The 15,834-nt window shown below is 43.2% G+C and overlaps 1 protein-coding gene across 1 annotated transcript in view; it reads right to left on the bottom strand.

Moving 5' to 3' along the window:
• Positions 1–15,096, bottom strand: part of LOC132465761 (protein NYNRIN-like) — a 116,857-nt gene extending 101,761 nt beyond the window's left edge. The window contains exon 1 of the mRNA XM_060062521.1: positions 13,254–15,096. Within this exon, the coding sequence (XP_059918504.1) occupies positions 13,254–15,063 (1,810 nt within the window). The 5' untranslated portion in view covers positions 15,064–15,096. The remainder of the gene's footprint in view (positions 1–13,253) is intronic.
• Between the last annotated feature and the right edge of the window lie 738 nt (positions 15,097–15,834).

Here is a 15,834-nt window from a genome sequence, read left to right as displayed (position 1 = left end):
CGTAGCGAACCGCTCTCACAGTCTCACCTCCTAATGTGGTTCCTATATAACTATTCAGAGTTTGGATTTTATCAACAGGTTCTGCCTACCTTTTGTTGGGCCCGAGGTGAGACTGCAGGAATCGGTCCGGTGCTCCGGGGTCCCGAGGTCGTGCCGCTCTCCGTCTCTCGTTTCCCAGTTGCGGTTCAATTCAGAAAAAATCACGTCGGGGTCACCAAATTGAGGGGAAAAACGGTCTGTCTAGTTACTGGACCAGATGAAATGAGACGGAGAGGTAATAAAGTCTGTCGGCACGAGGACCTTGGATTTATTAAGTAAAGTGGCAACAGTTATACAGAGTCATAAAGCGTGAGAGATCGAATATGTCTAAGTCCCTAATCAGCGCTGATGGTTCGTCCAGAGCTTCGCCTCCGTGGAAGGTCTGCTTCAGAAGAAGATCAAGAGTCCCTGTGTGATACAGTCTTATGTAGGGTTGCCAACTTTCAGAAATTAAAATAAGGGACGCCCACCACAGGCCCGACTCCTGTGGGGCGGGGCGCCCGCAGCAGTGGTATGTTTTATTTTGTGCTGGTGTTTTTAGTAAAGGGTTGATCAAGAAAGGAATTAGTCATACTTAAATCTTGAAATGCTTTATTACCACATAACATTCTCTTATAAAGTGCAGTCAATTAAATCTTGAATGAAATCTCTGTGTGGCGTGTGCAGCAATGAACTTTTAAAATATAAACTAAATAAACGGAGAACTTCATGTTACTTTTTAAGTGCATAACTATAGGGACTCTCTTTGAAAAAATTTACAAAAAAAACCAGTAGGCCTACAAATAAACAACAAAAACACTTATAAACTTATGTAAAAAAAGAAAGTGCAAAACATTACTCCTTCCCTCAACATTACTCCTCCCCTCAAAACTGTTACTTCTTTTTCCAGGTGTACTTCTTGTTACTCCTTGCAGCACTGAGTAACTCTTTGTCTTTCAAAGTGCTGTTGTAAAACTCTGAACAGGACTGCTCAAAGTTGAGAGTGATCAGGAGCTCACTTCTCATGAGCTCTGTGGAGCACCTGTTCCTGCAGTCACTCCATTTGTTGGCCATTCTGGAGAAGATCCTTTCCACACATCCAGTGGATGCTGGGATGCTGTGTCTGGTGATAGACAGCATGTTTGGCAGGTCAGCTACTCGAAAGAGAGCCACCCACCTGGCAGCCACACCTTTGGACTTCCATTCATCTTCAGCATCTTCTTTGAGCCTCTTCAGAATGGGTTTTGCTGTGGAGCATTCATCATAAAGTTCATCCATGTTGACTTTATGGATGAGGTTGAGCTTGGTGGTCACCCTCTCAATGTCAGTAAAGGTCATGGTGCCATGGTGCAGAGAGAGAGGTTGCAGTGAGAACAACCAGTAGTCTTCAGAAAAGTTGAACCATTTCTCAACATATGAGAGTGCTGTGTTGAGGAATGCAGTAAAATCTGCCCTTGCCATGTCAGCATCAAGTGGACGGAGACGCTGCAGCTTCAATTTAGTTAAGTAGCCATAGAACTGTTAATCTCGTCTCTGTGTGAGCTTTTGCTTGAAGTTTTCCATGATGGAATATAACTCAACACAGGTGGTTTCATCACTCTCCAGCTTCTTTACAACTTCCTCAAAGAGAGAGAGGATATTATTGCAGAGAAGAAGGTTGCATGCTGTCCTGTTGCATGCTGTCTGATGTCAGACAGCCCACCGTGCGCCACTGAAAACACTCCCCGACATATTTTACAACTTGCCTTGTAAACATCTCCACTGACGCTGTCCAGCCAAGGATGTGCGTCTTCCCACTCACGTCCGTACTTCTGCAAGCGTTTACGCTTTTGAGGACGTGGTGGAGTATCGGGTGTAGCGGACATTTTTAAAAGGCGCAGGTTTTGTGAGCAGCGCCGGTGTGTGGTGTCTGTCGCTAGGCAACCGTGACCACCACACGCATGCGCAGACACACAGATGACCGGAGCGGGTCTTGCGTAGATCCCGCCGCGACAATTTTGCTGACCGTAGTATTCCCTGTGTTTTGTTTTGATCATTATTGTTAGATTTAGTATTTGTGTGTGTGACAGACATGTGTATTGGACATTTATGGAAATACGGAACAAATTGCCAAATAAGGGACGATTCCGTATTTTACGGGACGGTTGGCAACCCTAGTCTTATGCTGTATCTTCCTCTCGATGAGGTGTGTGCGTTTGAGGTGTGTGTGGTTCTGTGTGTTTTTGCTTGACCTTGGCTCCCAGGCCCCTAGTATATGCATGTGTATCTCTTGTGTTCCTCCTAACGGGGGAGAGCACCTCAAAGTGTCTCCTGTGTGATAAATTAATGTGGCTCTCCCGTTCTTGAGGATGACTGGTGCATTGTCTGAGTGTCCACCATCTGCCTGCCTGAGAAATGGGGCCTTCGGCTCCGGCCTTGACCTGACTATATATTATCATGTTTGTGTTGTGTTCGTTGGGTTAGAGCAAGAGTTGACTATATTGTAATATGCTTGCCATGTGATGTGCTCATCAGGCTAGGGTAGGAGTTAGCTATATTTATAATGTACATGTGATGTACTCAGCAGGTTATTTTACCCAACAGGCTCCCAAGGAGTGCTACAATCCTACGTCTTGACACCTGGTGCAGTCGACGTGTGGCTCGGGGGATCCCAAGGAGTGCCACAATCCTACGTCTGACACCTGGTGAATCTTGAGCTAGGTCAGTCAAAACCGTCTAAACTAGGTAGAATAAAGAGTCATCCAAACTTACAACAATTATGCACATCTGGGTATTAAATATATGGTGATATTCTATAAACAAAACAAAAACTGAACGTAAAAGAAAAATTCAGAAGTTATCGGTTGAAACAAATGTTATTGTAATTGAACTACAGCAGTTGAGCTAACTCCCGCCTTGTGCACCGGTTAAAACCATGTGCATCATTTATTAATTAAACATTTTATTTTAGCAGTTGAACCCTGTGTCTATTTGAACCATCCTGGTTCTCTAATATCAATGTGCATGACACAACCCGTGTCTATTGCACTCCTGTTTTGATACACAAAACGCATGAAAACAGACAGAAGGGCCCAGCAACCTTGAAAAACATAATGTCTGAGTGTTAGGCATTCGTTACTGCATATACTGCTATTTCCTGAAGAGAGAGAGAGAGAATATTAAGAAATGTAAACAATAAAAATGACGAATGCCGGGCATCCATCACTGCTTGGGTTGCAAAGGCCTGAAGAGAAAGAATAAATTTAGTACAAATGTAAACATTTACAGATCGTTTAAACTATTAATGTTGGTGAATCAAAAAACATTGATTACACAAATATTTGCGTGTTTTGCCGATATCAACTAGGGACTGGCTCCCTGTATTTCAGCACACAGACACACAGACCCTCAAATATACAAACACTTAACTAAATTTACTAAATTTACATGGCTAGGTAGGTGTGAGGGTGGGAGGGGGCAAGGGGAAGAAAGAACAATAAGACAAGAACTTCAATTTAACTAACAATAGAGAGGCGAGTGGCCTTCTTTAAGCAATATGAATAAGGAAGGGTAGGGGAAGAGAATGTTTGCAGGGACAAAGGGTGGGGAGGGGGGGATCTGACGACCGGACCTGTGGACAAAAGGATGGGGGGGGGGGGGTCTGACGACCGGACCTGTGAAGACTGGGACAAAGGGTGGGGGGGGGTACTCGTGTGTAGGGGGCCTGGAGGGGGGGCGGTGGGGACTTCACGTGTGTAGGGGGTCTTTTACCTTAATAATTCATCGTCTGTAAGACCCAAATATAGAAAAACAAAAAAAAAAAAAAATTTGACCTTTCAGATCATGTTGTATGAGGCCTTTGATGCAGAAATGAAAGATTTTTTTTAAAAAAAATGTTTATGTACGTTTTTAGAGAAATGTTGTAATATTGCAACATTGGGCTTAGTTGGGAGCAGGATTTCTGTATTTGTACTCACGTTGCGTGAACAATTCAGAACAACTAAGGGTTCATTTGCAGGGTTGATTGCTTACTTAGCCCCATAACGGTATATAACATTAATAATAATCACACATTAGTCATATTTTTATGAAGTCATTTATTAAAATTATTAAAAATATTAAACAAGATAAAACTCTTAAAAAGCGTGTTTTTTCCCTCTTTTTTTCTTTTTATGGCATTGGTCATGAAGGCTTTCATTGGTGGTGAAAGTCCCAAAAACAGTCCCTGTTGTCTAAAAAGCAAAGGCGAACATCACACTTTCTGCATTGCGTGTTGGTGTATCCTTTATTGCACTGTCTGCAGCGTCCTCTCCCTGTCTTCCTTGGGAAATGACCAACTAGGTCCTTGCGTACATCCAATGGGAGGTTTGCACATCTCTTGGATGGCCTCTTCTGAGCATTCAGAGGGCTTCCTGATGTCACTGACTGTGTTGCTGGGCTCCCTTTGCCTGAAGATGGCCGTCCTCTCTTTGGAGTTTGAAGTGTTGCGTTTACCAGGATAAGAGAGGATGCTAGCTGTGCCTGAAACTGTCTCCTGTTCATTGTCTCTTTGCTAGACACCTTGAGCGCTTTACAGTCCCGCTTGTAGAGCAGCCAGGCATTGATCACAGCGAGGATGATGGTGTGCCAGAAAATGTACATGTACCAGCGACGGGATTTGATGGGGAACTTATATTTGGCTGTAAATGAGTCCAACAAATCCACACCTCCCATGTACTTGTTGTAGGCACCAACAATGTAAGGCCTCTCAACTTCAATGAAGGTTTTGTTGGCTTTGTCCCAGCGTTGAATCTTCTGCACAGGTTCAGGTCCAGCAAAGGATGACACAAGTGTGACGGCCCTGCTGTCATACCATTTAACAGCACAGATGTTGTGATTCCCCTCCACTCTGACGTCATAGCTTCCTCTCCCCTTTTTCTTCAAGCTCTTCTCGTCTTCAAGGTTACAGTTGGGTAGGCGCACCTGCCTGGCTGTTCCCACGTAATGAATTCCCCGATCAAGGAGCTTCACTAATAATGGAACACAGGTGAAGTAGTTGTCTGCATACAGTTTGTAGTTCTGACCTTCTGGAAGTGTGGAAGCAAGTTTCATGACAACCTCACCTGACAATCCAAGTTCAGATTTGGCTCGTATTCCGTTGACACTGCCTTGGTAGACATCGAAGTCACACATCATGCCAGAGATTCCAGTTCTCACCCACACTTTGAATCCCCATGGGTTTGGCTTGCCTCGCATATATTGCTTTATGCTGCTGAATTTCCCCTTGAAAGGAATCATCATCTCATCCACAGAGTTGTGCTCTTCTGGTACCACCTGCAGGCATTTCTCTCTGAATGAATCAAGCCACAGTCTGAGTTTCCATAGTTTGTCTTTCTTTTCCGTCTCAGATGCTGTCATGTTGTTTACAAAATGTAATGACGTCAACAGGGATTGGAATCTGTTGCGTGGCATCACATCAGCAACAGGGGAGTACCGCGTCTCTGTCTCCCAATACATACGGGTTCCAGCCATTTGTACCAGGCCCATCTTCAGGTACATGCCAAGCATTTTTTCAATTTCCTTTGCAGTGGTATTTACAGATGTTCCATGCACCTGAAAGCTGTACTCATTCGTGTTTTGTGTCAGAGCCTCAATCATGTCTTCGGACACAAACTTCTGGAAGTATTCCAATGGTGTGTGGAGGGAAATGTCATCTGCTGTGATATCCAGACCAGAAAAATCAGTGTTGGGACTGATGAAATCTTTTTTCAGCCAGCGATATCTGTCACGGGGCATGGTGTGTTTCCTTGTTTTTGGCTCGATGTCCACGTATTTATCAGCTGGACAGACCATGGGTGGTTGGTTTTCTTTGTCCACTTCTTTACAGACATCTTCATCTGAGTCTTCATCAGTCTCATCTGTGTCACTGATTTCAACCTCACTCTCTCCATTTTGGACCAGGTCAATAACATCCTGCACCGTGTATCGCGGCTCTCTCCTTGCTGGTGGCATTCTGAAAATAAAATGTCAATTAATTAACATGAATATATGTTTTATATATTGTAGTACATAACCTGAAGGAATAGATAGGGTGGTGGACCAAGTGCTCAGGGTAGAAATGTTTTCCATGCAGACAATACTGTCTGCCTGGTAAGTCGCTTTGGACAAAAGCGTCTGCTAAATTCCCTAAATGTAAATGTAAATGGTTTAATGGCTCTAATTATCATACTAAAAGGAAAACATGCATCCCCCCACTTACATCCACACCCCACATTCAGGAACATTCCTGTCCCCAGAACTGAATTGTTCCATGGACAAAGTCATGGAATTTTAGGTCAGGCTGATCAAATTAACTACATTTTTTAGAGATAAAACTTTTAAATCAGTCAAATTTGACCAGAACACAACACAAGGGTAGAATGTATACTATCCATGTATAAAGAAAATACTCTGTTTCAGGCAGTGGTGTAGTGGAGGGACCACAAACTGTTTGAGCCCACTGCAACAAGCCAGCTATTTTGACTACCACATTCACCCAGTGTTGTATAATTGCAACAATTATATAATAAGCTCTAAAATAAATTCGATGCATCTATTCCACAATAACTACATATGTACATGCTCTAGACATTATAATAACAACCAAAAAATATATAAAAGACATTTTACTTCCATGCATCTGATGAATCCAGTCCAATGAAACCAATAGATGTTGTTCGAAGGAAACCTTGAGAGGTTGTGTGAGTTCATGGCCAGAAGGCGTGACTTATAAACAAATGTACGATCCAATAACATTGTGAGACTGAACAATAGGACCCAATGACTATGTAAATGTGGTAAAAAAACAAGAAAAAAAAAACCTGATTGTTTTTTAGGATGGTTAAAGGTAACGTTGTAATTTTACAACAAGGGGTGCTACAGGGTACAAAATACCAACAGACTTGAATGTAAAATGAAGCATGCAGTCTAGGGTGGCATTTAGCGGATCGGCAGATAAGATAGTATACACTCCGAACGACCGCTATGGTGCTACTGCTTAGGAACACAGACCGTGCCGGCCTCAGCGGAGAAGAGAAAGATAACTCTCGTTAACATACTATTTTGGCCCGATCTATACAGAGATCGATAGTGGAGGGCTTCACCTTTTAACCAGTACCAAGAATGATCGTTAACGACGAGTACTAAAAACAACTCAAGTGTGAAAAAAGGGGGAGGTTGGGCCTTCAGTGTTCTTGCAACCGTTGATCTACACGTGTTGTTATGCTAGGCCTCTGGAGCAGCACGACCGGACGGTGGCTAAAACAAACTTACACCTAAATGTTCTTATAACCAATCCTATTTCAGATTAAATCTTTAAGACAATGAGTTCTACTTACCTCAGACGTGGGTGGCCTGTTGAAGTTGTTTTAGCGTCGCGCCCGCCGGGATTCTCGGGACTTTCTTCCAAACGTCGGGGTCACCAAATAATTACTTAGTTCTTCAAGGAAAGTGGTCAAATCCAAAGGAATAGCTTTAAAGAGACTTTATTTAGTATAAAGTATTTTCGGTATGGTAAACTGATACTCTGAAGCAAGGAGAGATTGAAGATGTGTCTAAGCATGTGCTGAGCGTTCTCCTAGCTGATCAATAGACCTTAACCCTGTCCAATAGCTGCCGGAAGAATTCTAGCTTGCTCTGGCTCCAACCGTCTGTTATGGTATGGATCCTCAAGCCCGGAAGTAGTGGGAGGAGCCGGGTTGACGTATTACCCTCGGCCTCCTTACCTGTCTGTGGTGCTGCCTTCTGTGGCTAAAGTATTTATTGCAGCCTTCAGTAAGGTCTTGCTCCCCTTGTGGCTATGTATAGTATTTACGGCTTATATGTTTGGTCCTGCTTCATTGGGTCTATGTGTGGGTTGCTTAGATTCTTAAAATACGTAACATGTTCTACTATGAAAAAAGTTAGCGCCGGTTAGCGGTAGCAACAGTTAGCAGTAATATTAAGTGATACTACTACAACAGACTGTCCCGCTTGTCAGGTTACACAACTTAATATGTATATATGTTCTTGTCAGTGGACGCATGTCGCAGGAAGTGGAAGTCGCTCAGGGACAGGTACATGAGACACAAAAAGAGGGAAAAAAGAGCGGGTCAGCGGCAGGGACAGTGACGAGATGGAAATTCACTGGGGTCCTGTCCTTCCTCGACCCCTTTGTCACCCCGAGGGAGACCAGCAGCAACTTACCTCGGGGGGCAGAGGAGGTAGAGGAGGACGGGGCTCCAGATACTTCACTGTCAGGGGCAGGAGAAGATGAGGAGCTTGAGGAGGCAGCAGCAGGGCCATCGCACATAGCAGGTTTGTTGACAAGTGAAGACACGTACAGCTTCTGTATTATGGCCACAGGAACGGTTTACAGTGCGGCACGATTCTGTCTATCTTTAATGTGCTGTAATATAGATCATGCATATATCATCCAAGCAAAAAAAAACAAGTCTTCTTTCTCAATAACATAGACCAGCCCAGCAGTGAGTCAGTGTTGGGCAAAATAACCTGCTGAGTACATCACATGTACATTATAAATATAGCTAACTCCTACCCTAGCCTGAAGAGCACATCACACGGCAGTGACATTACAATATAGTCAACTTTTAACACATAACACACACATAATATATAGTCAGGTCAAGGCCGGAGCCGAAGGCCCCATTTCTCAGCCAGGCAGATGTTGTACACTCAGACAATGCACCAGTCATCCTCAAGAACGGGAGAGTCACAAACAGGAGACTCTGTGAAGCTCTCCCCCGTTAGGAAGAACACAAGAAGATACACAGGCATACACTAAGGCCTGGGAGGCAAGGTCAAGCAAAAACACACAGAACCATACACATCTCAAACGCACACACCTCATCGAGAGGAGGATACAGCATAAGAGTGTATCACACAGGAACTCATCACCTTCTTCTGCAGCAGACCTTCCACGGAGGCGAAGCTCTGGACGAACCATCAGCGCTGATTAGGGACTTAGACATATTCGATTTCTCACGCTTTATGACTCTGTATAACCGTTGCCACTATTGAAGATTAACTGAGATTTAAAACACTTAGACTAATTCAAGAGAGAGAGTGCAAAAGAAATCGAGGGGTCCGGAGCAAGAATTGACAAAAGACTTTATCGTGCAGAAAAACAACATCGACAACAGCCTGAGTAAGTTTGCAAAGTCACTGGCTGGACTTCGGTCCCAGCCCTCCTTTATACACATACAGGAACTTCTTTAATACAATGGAGGTTCCCTTTGTCCCTAATGAGGTTTTCCGCCTTGTCTCTTCGTCTCAGCATGTTATCAACCGTGCCCCGGTCTGAGGTACGCAGGGATTAGGCTTGTCAGTCAAAATGACCCACGCCTGAAAGGTGGAGGTCAACATGACTTGACCCCGCAGTTCCCAGGGCATTTCTACGTACCTACCATCTGGTGTGAACCCTGACTCAGGCGTCATGTGTTTTCCACTATTTAAAATATTAAGCCCATTAATAATCATGGTTTACTATAGAATATACTCACTAATTTCTACCACAATCCCCCCTTTGTGACTACTAAGGTCACAACAAAAACATAACAGTCGTTTGGGTCATATTTTGCACTACATTTGATCATCGTTAAAAACCTTTAAACATGTTCAGGAGTCTCAACCTGATTTAAGGCAAAAAGATCTATCAAATGTCTAACATGTCTAACTAGAATTCACACATAACACAGTATTTTCAGCATGCATTGAAAATAAGCATTTCAAAATATATGACATAAAAATATGAAACTCAAAAAATGATATTTCAAAAAATAAGTAAACAATAGGAATTAAAACTAAAAGAAATTAAAACTGAAAACTGTCAACAAGCTTGCATGGATTGGGATAGTTCTGATTATTGTCATGTACCGATATGCTATATAATGTGGGGGGTTAGGGCACCAGTTAAGAGAATAGGAACTCCCCCTGATGTCCGATTCTCACATTCCGGTCTCCTTTCTAGTGTCACTCCAATCTATCTCCCCATAGAGTATCCTCTCCCACTCCCCCGACTCCTCTATGCCAGACACCATGAGGGCCATCTCCTTAGAAAGCCTGGATGCTATTACTGATCTGACTATGGGAATGCAGCAGCAGAAGATAAGACCCATTGCTGTTAGTACTATTAGGAGCACTACACCTATCTTAGCGAACATCATTCCCCACATGCCAAACTTTGTTTCAAGCCATCCAAACATTCCCTGATCATGGCCTGCGTTTTCCTTTAACTCTTTTCTTAAACGTTTTAAATTGTTCATTGCAAGTGTAAATGATCCATCTGGGGCAGTATTATTTGGAATGAAGGTACAACACATTTCACCAATAAGATCACAAACTCCCCCCCTTTCTGCTAGAAGCCAACCTAACGCCTGTCTGTTCTGCCAAGCCACAGCGCTTGTGGCTGTCAGCTGTTCGCCCAATGCAGATAATGCATCATCTGTGTAGTTAATGAACCTCTGTTGGTTGTAAAAGATATAATTGATCCATTCCGCATTTTTAGCAATTCCGATTGCTGGCAGTAATGCCTCAAATCCTGCTGCTACTTCACTTCGTGCCTTAAATTTATCGGGTATTCCCCTGGGTTGTCCTATTTTATCAATTTGTATGTTCTCGTCTGCCTCGTATGCTCTCTTCCGCCTATTTAGGTTATCTGTTTCTAAGTTATCGACTACATCTTTTATTGATGGTAGTATTGCAATTTCCGTAACCACTTGGACTTTCGCGCATCGTCCTCTCCACATTTTAGCAAGTATGGGACGAAGAATCTTATTACCGCAAAGCCAAAACTGATCTGCCACCACTCTGTCCTGGCTCACGAATGCTCCATCACTCCACAGTATTGACATGTAATTCTCTCTAGACTTCTGCTGAGAGTCTGGTAAAAGCTGAACATTTTTAATCGCAGGTGGCTGATATAACATTCGTTTCCCGTCTTTATCGAATAGCGTGACATTCCAAATTATGTTACATTGTTCTTCTGGTATACTACCTACATCACTGGCATTTTCGTTTCCTTCGTCATTTTGAAAGCATTCTAATCCTTCTTCAATTTGAAAATTGGTTTGTGTTGGTCGTGTTACCTCGCCTATTTCTTGTGATAGAGTTATATCAAATTCTCGGCATCTTTTCATGATTACATTCCATGGCATTCCGTCATATTTAGCTTCAAGATATTTGTTATGTTGACTCGATCCTAACAGCAGAAAACATTTCATTGAACATATAACATACTTTTTCTGATATGGAATACCTTCTGTTCGTGTTCTATTTAAATTGACCTCTATATCATACTCCTGCTGTGTCCGTTCTTCTAAGCAAAATTCAAAATCATATTTAGTATTCACGACATACATTGCATCTTGACGATTTTTGCTACACAAATAACAGCTGTCTGCCTCTATTTGTTTTCCTGTAAATTCGACCCACTTATACCACCTATTTGCTTTAGCTTGTCGGAACAACTGGTCAGAGGTTCTGACCCTGATGCGCCCACTGGGATCAGGTTTATACGGTTTTAGGGTCGATGTAGAGCGGCGACCAATGTTTCTAGTTTTTTTACCCTCCTGAATAGTTGTTCGTTCTACAAGAGTCTCTTCAAGAGACATGGATGTTGATGTAAGGATCCCTATCGCCATAGTTTCTGAATTTGCCATTGTTATTGCAGTTGCCAGTGTTTCTATGTTATTTTCTTTAGACATTACCATTGTGGTCACCTCTACTTTTGATAGTACTGTTGTCTGTATTACTTCACCCTGAGCGGTCGCTGCTGTACCATTCGTTGTTAGTTTTATTATTAGATTACCCATGACTGTTGTCATTTCTCTAACTGGAGTTACATTAGTGATTACTAATATTGTTGTTTCCTCTCTAATAGAAGTTACATTAGTGACTGAAGGTTGGGCTAAACCTCTGATATCAGAAGTTTCATTAGTTTTACTTGCATCTCGAGTTGAATTTAAACTCTTAGCGATTACCAACGAATTTATCCCATTAACTTTAACCGGAGGTTGATCTACTTTATCGGTGGCAGTGGTTATATTTACTTTATCATTATCTGAAGATTTTAGTGGATTGCTTTGATCAATCTCAACTACCTTACCCGGTTGATTTTTGATTACACAAGGATCTTCTGCTTCTAATGTAAAATTAAACGTTCTGTCTGACACTGCTTTAAAAAATATGAATTCTCTCACGTTCAATTGATAATTTCCGTTGTAGTCCCATGTTCTTCCTGACGTTACTTTTAGACACCATTTCATTGAATCAAATTGGATATGTAATTTACACCGATCTTTCCTATGTGCATGTTCATAATTCTGGCGGAGGGTTAATGCACATAGATGTTCATCATCCGACATAACAGTATACACAAAGTCATTGATTTGATCTTGCGGTGGTATCTGAGCATACAAGACTATTTTCCCTTTGTTGTCAACCAGTCCTGAATGATTTTGGGCCGGATTATCCTGTGTTCCTCTTGGGCTTTCTTCAGTTGGCCTATCACCCCCTAAATCCTGGCCCTTCCAGGTTTGTGTTTCCCCAATGGTTTCATCCTTCCTCGGGGTCTGTGCTTGTACCAGCTGAATCTGGCACAACCCGTAAAGGATCAGAAACAGGCTCCCCGTTTTCAGCATCACCATGCTGCTGTATCTCTTGGCTCGACTGGATCTGGTCCTGGGGCAGCTGGTCAGCCCCACGTGTGTCTGCGTCTGGCTCCTCCTCACGGTCGTCTCTGCTTTTGGGCTGAGCAGCTTTTGTGCAGTGGTTGAGATGATACCACGTGGCACTTCCTTCCACTTGGATGGCTGTTGGTGTTGCGTTGGTGACTTTGTATGGTCCTTCTCGTCTAGGCTCGTTCCACTTCCTCCTGAAGACTCTGATGTACACGTGGTCACCCGGCTCCACCCCCCTTGGTGGCTCCTCCTCCAACTCTGGAACTCTGCTTTTTTCCTGTTGCAAAACAAGCCTGTGTATGCCAGTTAGTTGTCCCATATAGCGTCTTAATTCAGTTTCCAATTGTTCTAGCGGGGGTCCTTTATGGGGCCCCCGAATGTTAGGGGACGGCATGGGTCGTCCTGTAAGCATTTCATGCGGGGTTAGATGCGTCGTTCTGTTAGCTTGCATGCGATAACTCATTAGTGCCAGTGGTAGTGCATCAATCCAATTCAAGTTAGTACTTGCACAAATTTTGTTAATTTTTGTTTTGAGCGTCCCATTAACTCTTTCCACCATACCTTGTGATTGAGGATGGTAGACGCAGCCTAATCTTTGTTTGACATGCAAATGCTGGATTACTTGTTTTAGTGTTTTCTGAATAAAAGCAGCCCCATTGTCTGAACTTATTTCTGACGGAATTCCAAACCTTGGCATGACTTCTCTAGTTAGAAATTTAATCACTGTAGCTGCACTTTGGTCTTTTGATGGGACTGCTTCTACCCATCTGCTAAACCTGTCTATGATAACTAACATGTACCTTTTACCACCTATACTTTTAATCATGTCAACATAGTCCATGACCAAATGTCTAAATGGTCCTTCAGGTGTAGGAATGTGCCCCAATGGAGTAGTGATTGTTTTTCTTACATTGTTTTTTGCACATACTCCACACTCATTTAGCTGGTAATCAATCATTGTTTGCAAGTATGGTGAAGAAAAACCTTGTTTTCTAATTCTTCTCAAAACCTCCCCCCTTGCGCAATGGTCAAAACCGTGCGCATTAGTGATGAGTAACCCCAACAGTGCCGTAGGCGCCAACATCATCCCGTCATGAGTTCTCCATAGCCCTGCGGGGGAGCGTATAGCACCTCTTTTCAGCCACATGTTCTGCTCATAGACACCAGCTTTCTCCTGCATGCGGACAATGTCGTCCTCAGTAGGCGCGGCCTCAGGCATGGATAATACTGACTGGATCGCCCTGCAACTGTCTGAAGCTACTTTTGCAGCCTCATCTGCAGCGTTATTTCCTTTCGTGATATTATCGAAGCCCTTTCTGTGCGCTCGACATTTGATTATCGCCACTTGTTTTGGCAGCATCAACGCCGACATCAATTCCACAATCTGATTACAATGCAATATGGGGGATCCATCAGTTTTCTTAAACCCCCTCATTTTCCACACCGCCCCGAACAAATGACATACGCCATGCGCATATGCAGAGTCTGTGTAGATGTTCACCGATCTACCCGCTCCCTCTTGACAAGCCGCTGTAAGAGCCTTCAACTCAGCCAACTGTGCCGAGCATGGCTGTGCGCACTGCGAACTATGAACAACAGCGAATGTGTGGTCTGGATTCTGTCTAACCACTGCAAAACCTGCATGGTTACCCAAATGATCTCTGAAACATGATCCATCCACAAAGAAATCCTCTTCTGCCCCCACCATGGGCTCAGACAATAGATCGGGCCGTAGTCTAGTAAAAGTGAGAGAATCAGCCACACAGTCATGTGGTGTCCCTTCAAAATCATGTGGAATTCTGTCTGCTGGATTTACCGTGAAACATTTTTCTATCGTTACATCTGGAAATGTTAGTAATGCCAAATAATCCAACAACCTAGCGTCCGTTAACACAAACTTTCCTTTCTCAATCAACTCTGTGATTTTGTGATGTGTTCGAATCGTCACCGGATACCCCATTGTGATGGATGAGGCCTTGTCATAGGCATATTGTACCGCAGCCAATCCTTGGTAACACGGTGGGTAGCCCTGTGCTACCGCATCCAACTTTGTGCTGTAGTATGCTATTGGTTGACTCCGCCTACCAGCACACAAATCCTGCATTAACACTGCCGATGCATAGCCCTGACTCCTATTAGCTACATACAACAGGAACGGCTTGGTATAATCTGGAATTGCCAATGTGCTTGCCCCTTGCATTTCACGTTTTATGCTTTCGAATGCCGCTGATGCATCTATATTCCATGTTAACCGAGCTTGTAGGTTAGTTGTTCCCGCCTCCTTCATGATGTCACGCAATGACGCAGTTTTTAAAGCATAGTTCTCTATCCAATCTGAACTAAACCCTGTCATCCCCAAAAAGGTCATCATGTGTCTGACTGTTTCTGGTTTGGGTGCTTTAGCAATCCCTTTTAGCTGACTAGGAGCTATGGTTTTAGTTTGATGTGCTACCAACCTACCTAGATATTCAACCTCTGTCTGACAATATTGTAATTTCTTCTCTGACATCTTGTGCCTTTTTCCAATTTTCTGAATACAGACATGGAGTCTTCGTGACATTGTTCCATTGTGGGGGAACATATCAGAAGATCATCCACATACTGTATCAGAGTTCCATGCAATTCTAATTCCTCCAAATCATTTTTCAGCACTAGATTAAACAAATGTGGGGAATGTTTGAATCCTTGTGGCATCCTTGTGTATGTGTATTGTTTACCTTTATACGTGAATGCAAATAGATATCTGCTTTCCTCCGCAAGCGGCACACTGAAAAATGCTCCACATAAGTCAATTACTGTAAAGTATTTAGCGTCTGGAGGGACGTTGGTCAGCAGCGTGTGTGGATTTGGAACTTCTGCATGCATATCTTCAACAACATCATTTACAGCTCGTAGATCATGTACCAGCCGCCATTTTTCTTTGTTAGCTTTTAACACTGGAAGCAGAGGAGTGTTACAGTTGCTTTTGGTCTCTATTAGTACTCCCGCTGTTATTAGCCCTTCTATGGTAGAGGCTATTCCTATCTCTGCTGCTGGTTTCATGTAATACTGCCTTCGCCATGGTAGCTTAACATTTTGTCTAGTCCGGACTACCACTGGGTTAGCTGAATGTACTAAACCCACATCTGTATCGAACCTTGAC

The sequence above is a fragment of the Gadus macrocephalus genome, chromosome 1 (genome assembly GCF_031168955.1).
Source record: "Gadus macrocephalus chromosome 1, ASM3116895v1".
NCBI classification, from domain to species: domain Eukaryota; kingdom Metazoa; phylum Chordata; class Actinopteri; order Gadiformes; family Gadidae; genus Gadus; species Gadus macrocephalus.
The sequence above is the reverse complement of the archived record's forward strand: the minus strand, read 5'-3'. Positions and strand labels throughout refer to the sequence as shown.